This window comes from Condylura cristata, unplaced genomic scaffold (assembly GCF_000260355.1).
Source record: "Condylura cristata isolate star-nosed mole 26May11 unplaced genomic scaffold, ConCri1.0 scaffold00015, whole genome shotgun sequence".
Classification (NCBI taxonomy): domain Eukaryota; kingdom Metazoa; phylum Chordata; class Mammalia; order Eulipotyphla; family Talpidae; genus Condylura; species Condylura cristata.
The window spans coordinates 40,359,987-40,368,971 of record NW_004567116.1 but is presented as its reverse complement, the minus strand read 5'-3'; the positions used below and the strand labels follow the sequence as shown (position 1 = coordinate 40,368,971).

General features: G+C 53.4%; 1 protein-coding gene across 1 annotated transcript in view; it reads left to right on the top strand.

Annotated features, from left to right (window-relative positions):
- The window catches only part of WNT11 (wingless-type MMTV integration site family, member 11), a 21,668-nt gene that overhangs the window by 11,153 nt on the left and 1,530 nt on the right, over positions 1–8,985 (top strand). The window contains exons 3-5 of the mRNA XM_004683216.2: positions 902–1,137; positions 2,706–2,983; positions 5,592–5,884. Of these exons, the coding sequence (XP_004683273.1) occupies positions 902–1,137; positions 2,706–2,983; positions 5,592–5,884 (807 nt within the window). The remainder of the gene's footprint in view (positions 1–901; positions 1,138–2,705; positions 2,984–5,591; positions 5,885–8,985) is intronic.

Sequence of the window (8,985 nt, the reverse complement as noted above, 5' to 3'; positions counted from 1 at the left end):
TTTTTTTTTAAAAAGGATTTAATTATTTATGCATATAAGAACTGGGGTATAGGCCAGAGGTGCAGGGGGTGAGAGGATTCACCAGACACAGAGTGGTGAACAGAACGGGCAGATTGAGTGAAATTCACTGCTGAGGGGAGCAGCACTTGAGAGAGGAGAGGTCTGCTGCGCCATGAGGGTCAGCTCCCTGGCTGGGGATCAACCTCGTTCCGCGGCTGGCTTCATAGTGCTACACTTTAACCCCCTGCACCAAAGAGGAGGCCCTCTGTAGATCTTTGATATGAGCCCAGAGACAAGAATTTTTCTAAGGTCACACAGCAAGTTAATGTTTAAGTCCAACTTATCACAAAATGAGTGACTCTTCAACCCTTTAAGAAATCCTTTACGTGGATGTGGCTTAATAATTAAATGAAGCAATGACTGGGTTCAATAATTGAATGAAGCAATGGTGGGAAATTGCTAACACATCTAATAAGTGCTTGATTAATAGTCTGTTTGATTATGATGATGATGATGATAACCTCACACTTAGCATGGTGTCTGGCACTTACATGTGGTTGGTGTTGAGTGAATGTTGAATCATGAGAAGTAATTCACAGTGGTGCCTGTGAGTGCTTGTGAACTGGAAAACTTTTGTTATTACAATTATAATAAAGCTTAGGTAGGATGGAAGTTATGATCAGCTGTTATAACTGAGGTCTGGGGCCTTGAGGAGGCCGTCCCCAAGGTCACATGGAGGTCAGTAGGGGGAATGATTGCCCTGCTGGGGACTGTGCTTTGCCTTTCTGCTAAAGCTCCCAGAAGCCACTGAGTGAAGGAGAGGGTGGAACCAGGGGAAGCAATGCAGCTTTTTTCATGACCTGTTTTCCCTTCCACTGGTTGCTGCTTTTCGCCAATACAGGGCGCTGTCCAAGACACCGGCGGCCCTGGCACTGAACCAGACACAGCACTGCAAACAGCTGGAGGGGCTGGTGTCGGCTCAGGTGCAGCTGTGCCGCAGCAACCTGGAGCTCATGCACACCGTGGTGCACGCTGCCCGTGAGGTCATGAAGGCCTGCCGCAGGGCCTTTGCCGACATGCGCTGGAACTGCTCTTCCATCGAGCTTGCCCCCAACTACCTGCTTGACCTGGAGAGAGGTAGGGAGCCAGGCAGGGCCACCCGAGACTGGGGTGTATGTGGATGGGCGAAGGATGGGTTCAGATCTAACTATGTATTTAGGTAGGAGGATAAATCCATGGGTGGCTGGTTGGGTGGGTGGATGGGTGGTGAATGAATACAGAAGAATACAGGTGGGATCAGGTGGGATCTAGGCATGCACTGGTCAATGAAGAAATATAGAGTGAGTGAATCACCAGCCCGGACCAGAGACAGTACAAATGCGCATGTATCCTAATGCCTGAGAGAAGGAAGAATGATTCCAGGGAGGCTCCAGGAAGAAGAACATGCAACAAGAATGCCCACCATCGGGGGCAGACAGGTGTGCACTAGGTTAATTGTAGGTGGGAGTGAGTACAGTTGCTGTGAAACTCACAAGTTAATTTACCAGAGAACATCGGTGGAGAAGACTTCCTGAAGGCTCTGGCCTCTGGGATAGATTGGGGGTCTTGAATATGATAGGGAGGCTGCTGTGGACAGAAACACCCCAATGGATCTAATCTCTCCCTGAGAAGTGACATCTAATGTTTTGTGCGGCACTTGACAAAGCCTCCATCCTTCCCAAATGATTTGAATTCCAGAGCAATCCTAAACAATCGGGGTAACTGAGGCATGAGCTAGCTGCTGACTTTCCTATTAAGAGATGGAACCACGGCTGGGACTCCAAACTAGGCACTCCCTACACTGTGTAAGTTTCATAGGGCTGCTGGGACAAAGTATCCCAGGGTGCTGTCTTCAAGCCACAGAAGTGTGTTGTCTCATAGTTCTGGGGACTGCTAGTCTGAAATCAGGACACAGTCAGGGCCATGCTCCCCCTGGAGGCGGGAGGGGAGAAGGCTTCTTGCCTGTTCTGGCTCTGGTGGTTGCCAGCTCTCCTCTGCATTCCTTGGCTTGTAGCTGCATCACTCCCATCTCTGTTTCTGTCATGTGGCACACCCCTCTCTGTGTGTCTGTGCCCCAACTTCCCTCTTCCTATAGGGGCACCAATCATTGGGTTAGGAACTACCTGGTATGACCTCATCTTAGCTCAGTTACACCTGCAAAAAACCCTATTTTTAAATAAAGTATTACTCACAGGTACCAGGGTCAGGACTTGAACAGGTCTTTTTTTGGGGGGTGGGGACACCTTTCAACCCACAGCAGGCTCTCTTTGCACACTCATCTTGCCTGTGGCTCAAGAATTCTTTATAGAGCTTAGGAATGGGCCTCCATTCCTGTAAAGTGGCCCCATGGTATCACTGAGTACAAGGCAGTGGGAGGAAGTATGGAGCTGTGTGAGTGAGTGAGTGAGGGTTGCCTGTGGGTGTGCACGGCTCTGCAGGCCTGCTGTGCGGGTGTGTGCATAGCAGACAGTGTATTTATGGGAGAATGGGAAGGTGACAGATTAATGGCCAGGTGTGACCCAACCTCCTTCACCCTGGTCACAGGGCCTGTCCATGCCCCACCCCACAGGGGCCGCTAGGGGCCAAGAAGGAGCCACTCAGGCCTGGGCAGAGTCCTATCCCTGGGTCAGCCCCACCCCACTGACCCTGAACCTGTGGCCCCACAGGGACCCGGGAGTCCGCCTTCGTGTATGCGCTGTCGGCCGCCGCCATCAGCCACGCCATCGCCCGGGCCTGCACCTCCGGCGACCTGCCCGGCTGCTCCTGCGGCCCAGTCCCAGGTGAGCCACCCGGGCCCGGGAACCGCTGGGGAGGATGTGCGGACAACCTCAGCTACGGGCTCCTCATGGGGGCCAAGTTTTCCGATGCTCCTATGAAGGTGAAAAAAACAGGATCCCAAGCCAATAAACTGATGCGTCTACACAACAGTGAAGTGGGGAGACAGGTAACCACCCACCCCACCCGCCCCAGAGGGTTGCCATTCATTGGAAAAGGGCCACCAGCTGTGCCCTGACGGTGGGGGGGGGGATGGGGTGAGGGGGGTGGGCCCTGACCCACCCAGATGAATGTGCTCCCTGAGCCCTCAGCTATTCCCTTGCCAGCTGCTTCCCTCCTCCTCTAGGGGGTGCACCGGGATTTGGGTTGTGAACGTTGGAGCAGAAGGAGCATTGAGCCTGGAGGCGGGAGCTCAGAGCTCCTGCCTTGGCTCTGGCATTGCACTCGCTGTGTGATGTTGGGCAAATCACATTCTCTCTGGCCTCAGTTTTTCCCCTCTGTAAAATGGGAGGCTTGGTGCTCTTTGGGCCCCGTCGGCTGTGCTCCTCAGGCTTTTCCTGGGCCACAGCTGGGTGTGGGGCCAGGTATGGAGGAGGCCTTACGCTAAAGAGCTTGGCTCTAATGAAGGCTGAAACTCACGCCAACCCAAAACAGTTTCCCTCTCATTTGTTATCAGTGTGTCACTAATTCCCCACTAGTGCTACACAAGGCTGGTGAGTGAATGTTAAGTGAATGGAATGTTTTGCTTTTTGGATATTGAAAAAAGAACAATGGTATTTTAAGCTTTGTAGCAGGCAATGTGCTGGGTGCTCGATTTCTTTTCTTTCTGTGGTCTATGAAGCAACCCTTCTTATAGATAGTCCCAAGAGAAGGGTTTAGGTGCAAATGGCATCTTACCACCTCTTCCCTGCAGCCTGTAAGACCCTTACTGAGGCGCCAGGTAGGCAGAACGAACTCAGAGAACTCCACCAAGGACACACGGCACATGGAGCCCAGGTCTGTGGGACTCCAGAGGTTTCCATGTCCTCTCTCACTGGTCTCCTCAAGGAAGGGTTCTGGGGTGTCCAGTCCATCTTGGAGATTTGGGGAAACTGAGGCCAATTATATGGTGGGTCTGTAACAGCCCCTAACCAGAGCCCCAGGACTCCTGCCTCCATCCATCCATGGAAACCCAGAAGGCCCTTCCTCTTTGCCCCACCCCTGTTCCCACCCATGAGCAGGCCTCTGAATGCTGGACCTGGACACAGTCTTCCCTCTGTGAAATGCAGTCTAAACAGTGTCCAGCCACAGACACACATTGGGCCTGTCCCTGAGGCCATGTGCAAAAGGGCACGCTACCGGGTACAGTGAGTTTAGTGCTCAGGCCTTGGGAAAACTGAACATAGTTTTCCTTTCATCCACAGCTCCAAAGTGCCTTTGGGAGGTTGCACACTCTCTGCCCTCTTGTTCACGTCAATCCTGCACTTTACCTGCTTTGCTGAGCCAGTTCCAGTGAGCGCCCTCCTTCCTGGCCCTGCAAAGGAGGAAGGAGCCCTGGGACCTTAACCATCTCCCTCACTAACCTACCCTCTGTGTGCCTACCCTCTGCATGCCTCAGTCTCCCCATCTTTGTGGGAGGATAGGCCGGGGTGGCTCATAACCCCTGCAGCCAGTGTGCAGGGCAGGCAGGAGGGTGGGCTGGGTAGAGGGGCCCAGTTCCAGGTGCCAGAGGCCACAGAGCCTTTTATTTTAACTCAGGCCCTTTTTTTTTTTCTTTTTTGAGAAATGACGTCTTTATTAACCTGAGAAATACATATTAAAAGCATAATGTGATTATTATTTTTTTAATAATATAACAGTTTATTTTTACATCATTTTGTACATTTTTTTTTTCATCTCAATTGTAATCCCTGTGGGTTTCCCATCACCGTAACTCAGGCCCTTTTAACCCAGGCCCTTCGGGTACACACAGGGAAACTGAGACCAGGGAGGAAGTGGGACAGACATAGCAAGGACCACAGTCTTCCAAGCCTGGAGCCTAGCTAGCCCTTCCCACGCCACCATAATCATTATTTAGACCAACTTTTCAAACCCAGTATGTAACTTTTATAGCTCAAGAAATCCTTTCATATATGTCTCCTGATCGAATCCTTAAAACTGGCCGGGCAGAGCGGCATTACCTGCCTGCACTGATATGGGAAGACAGGGCTGCTGGAGAAGGGGATGCTTCGGGCCACGAGGCAGGGACACCCCACGCACTCACCTCTGCCTCTTCTTCCTGTCTTTCCTCCTCAAGTTTTTGTTCTCTGTCCCTTCTTCTTTTTTCCAGCGGCTTTTAATGAGCCTCAGTTTTGTGTGAGAGGAAAAAAAACTTGGAATAGTTAAAGGCATGGCTTTTGGAGTCACCCTCAGACCTGGGTTCAAGTCTCAGCTCCGTAATTTTATAGCTGTGCAACCTTGGGTGCGAGACAGCCTCTCTGAGCCTCTGTTTCCTCTTTTTAAAATGGGGGAAATAGTATCTCCTATAAAGGCTGTGAGGATGATTAAGCCACATTGTATGTTAGAATACTTGGTAGGGAGAAGAAGGTGCTGGATAAACGAAACCTTTTATCTCTGGTTGGAGAAGGACCTACAAGGCCCCATCCTTAGAGCAACCAGTTCTGTCACTTGAGGTCTTGGGCGGCGATGACTCCCGGAGAGCACCCAGCACTAGGGAGAGGAGGAGGGGGGTCAGGGTGCTTGGGAAGGCCAGGGAGGGGGGCCTGGCCACCCAGCCCGACACCCTCCCCTGTCCACAGGCTCTGCGCGCCTCTCTGGAGATGAAGTGTAAGTGTCACGGGGTGTCTGGCTCCTGCTCTATTCGCACCTGCTGGAAGGGGCTGCAGGAGCTTCGCGATGTGGCTGCTGACCTCAAGACCCGCTACCTGTCGGCCACCAAGGTAGTGCACCGACCCATGGGCACCCGCAAGCACCTGGTGCCCAAGGATCTGGATATCCGGCCTGTGAAGGACTCAGAACTCGTCTACCTGCAGAGCTCACCCGACTTCTGCATGAAGAATGAGAAAGTGGGCTCCCACGGCACACAAGACAGGTAAGGAGAGGGGTGGCCATGCTGCACGTGCCACACCCCAAGTCAGGGCCAGGCCCACAGTGGGGCCTTGGTTGACATGCCCACCTGGTCAGGGGGCATGGTCGAGGAGAGCCGAGCAGAGTGCCAGGGTCCGAGGGCTTCTGGGAGTGGCTGTGGTGTGTATTGCCCAGGAGGGCACCCCAGGAAATGGAGGCTGGGGTGAGGCTCCTAACCCTTCCCCACTTCTCCTAGTTGGGGAGACAGATGAGAAGAGACCGTGGCTATGTTGGCTAAGTGGCTAGAAAAGGGGCTGCTGGACGGCCTGGCCCGAGCAGTTCCGAAGCGAAATCTGCTACATGAGTGAGTGGATACTAGATGTCACACGGGGTGCTCGCCAGAAAAACGAACTGAGGCACTGGGAAAGTGGGGGGCAGTGGCGAGTTCCTGACCACACAGGAAATAGGCCATCACTGCGGAGGAGCAGCAGGGGAGCCCCAGGGTCCTGTCCAGAGATAGGGCCCCTTGTCCCCTATATGCATGCGCCTCTCCTGGGCCCCAGCTGTCCCCACTCAGAACTAGACTGGGGCCCCTATAGCCCAGCGTGGCTCAGGATTCGGGGTGGGCACTGGGGCCGGGGGAGCAGGTGGTGACTGTGGACCTACTGTGTGTCAAGCAAAGATCCGGGGAAGCGTTTCCCAGAGGAAGCCCAGTCCCGAGATGCTGTAATGAAATTCTGTAATCACATATGTTTGGGAAATTGTCTTTGGTGATTCACAAGGCGTGAGAATGTATCAGAGGCTCAGGGGAGTCCCGCAGTACAGGCTCTGTCTAAGAGCGCTTCCAAGAGGTGTTTGCTGTGGAACTCTTTTATTAAGGAGCCCCTAATAGCATTCCACAAAACGAGTGTTCTGCGGGGTTAAAAGAATATTGAACCAGAGAGAGGGTGTCTGAGAATGTGTCTGGCACATAGTTGGGGCCCCGCCAGCGTTTGCTTCCTCCGCAGCCCACGTTCCTGACTCCAGAAGAGGTGGGGGCTGCTTTGAGGACTCCATTCTCACAAACCAGGGCAGCAGGTTCTTCAAGGAGGCACGGGCTCCCATCTGGAGGCCAGATTGAGGGGGTCAGTGGAGTGAAGATGGAACCAGGAAAGGCCAGGGAGACAGGAGCGGGAGTCTTGGCTGAGACAGCAGGGGTTGGGGGAGGCAGATTCCAGAACCCTGAGGGCTGGCAGGAGCCAGGTCTCCCTGGCTGCATGGAGGTCTGTGTTTGGTGGGGAAGGACAGTGTTTACCCTTTTGCCACAGCTTTCTAGCTGGGGAGCCTTGAGCAAATCCATTCACTTACCTGAGGCTCAATCCCATTTTTCATTCCGTGGGAAGAGTGCTCCTTGGAGGGGTAGGGAGTGCTCCTTTATGCTAGACCACTGTCCCTGGGAAGGATTCATTAATGGCAGCCCCTCCTTCCTCCCTGGCTGCCAGGGCTCTGCTTTCGCAGCTTCTTCCCCCCTCTCCCTCCACCCCCCCCCGCCCCCCCACCCCCCCAGTGCCCAGCCCCTTCCTTGCTTTCTTGCTTTGGCAGAAGCCTGCCTCGCACAGGTCTCCTTCCATGCTCAGGCCACTTCTCTGGGGTAGGCCTTTGCAGACATCTGTGTTGGTCAGCTTTTTCTACAGTAGCTCACAGCCCCAATATCTCAGACATAGTGCAATATTACCATATATGTATCATATCCAAGCCCTACTGTGTCTGCAGACACAGGGGCGGGGTAAGGCAGCCAATGCTCCCACCACGACAGAGGAACACCTGGGGGGACCTGACCCAGTCCAGGTGTCAAGGAATGATTCCTGGAGGGGTATACATGAGCTTTACTGAGGGAATTTGGGGTGCTGGAGGCTGGATGCAAAAGAACTTTATTAACTGGATAAGGTAAGTGTGTGGCTGGCCGCCAGCTGGGGAAGTTGCCCTGCAGGCCTCCTCATCTGGCCTCATCAGCGTCCGTGCGCCAGACCCCAGCCATCTCGCCCTGTTTCTCCCAGAGGCCCTTGCAACCTGAAGCCTGCCCTCTCGCAGCCTGAGCCACCTCTACCTGGGTGCCAGGCATTCCAGCCATCCTTCCCGCCCTATGGGCCACTCTGGCTTGAAGGCTGGGTTTTCAGACACTGTGTATCAAGGGTTCAGAAATAGAAATAAACTCTGCCCCCTTCTTACCACCCAGTCCTGGAGGAGTTGGCCAGAGACCCTCAGGATAAGGCTGAAGGGACCAGTGGTGTTGAGTGACTAGACAAAGCTCAGAAAGGCTAAGTGGCTTGCCTTAAATCCTAGATGGTAGAGCTGGGGCTTGAACCCAGAACTGTCTGACTCTGAGCGAAGGTTCTCTCTCTTTCCTCCTGCCTCCTGGCCAGACTGCTTGCAGCCCCCACTGCGGGTCACATCCTGACTCCCCCTCTAGGTGCTCCCCTCCTTCCTGTCCCATGGCCTCATCCCAACTCAAGCCTCTACATTTCTTACACAGCTACCACCTGAGCACCTGTCCCCTGCCTCTTCCCTAACCTTCCATCATTCTTTTCTGATATTAGGTTGAGTCCTTTGTCTTTGCTCAGGCTGTTCATCCCCAATACCCTTCCTCTTCCTCTATAGCTTGGATTCCTGCTCATCTTTCGTGATATAGTGTAGATGACCTCCTCCTCCAGGAAGCCTTCCTGGACTCTCACAGACCCTGTGCTTACCTAACTATGTGACCTTGAGCCAGTTTCTACCCCATTCTGTGCCTTAGTCTCCCTGTTAATAAATATGCAGGTTGGATTTGGTCATCTGTAGAGTCCTCCCATCTCGGTTTTTTGGGCTTTCATTCCTCTGCCCAAGGGACTGTGGGGACCCAACTTTGTACCCTGAGTCGAACCAGAGGCTCTGCCAACTTGCACAGATATATTTCACTGGATAGAAAAAGTGATGGTGGGCTCTCCCTGGTGGCGCAGTGTGTTAAAGCACAGCACTATGAAGCTCTCCAAAGTCACTGCAGCTAGAGTTCGATCCCCGACCAGGGAGGTGACCCACATGACGTGACAGACCTCTCCTGACCCGCCCGCTGCTCCCCTCAGCAGCGTACTTCATTGATCTGCCTGTTCT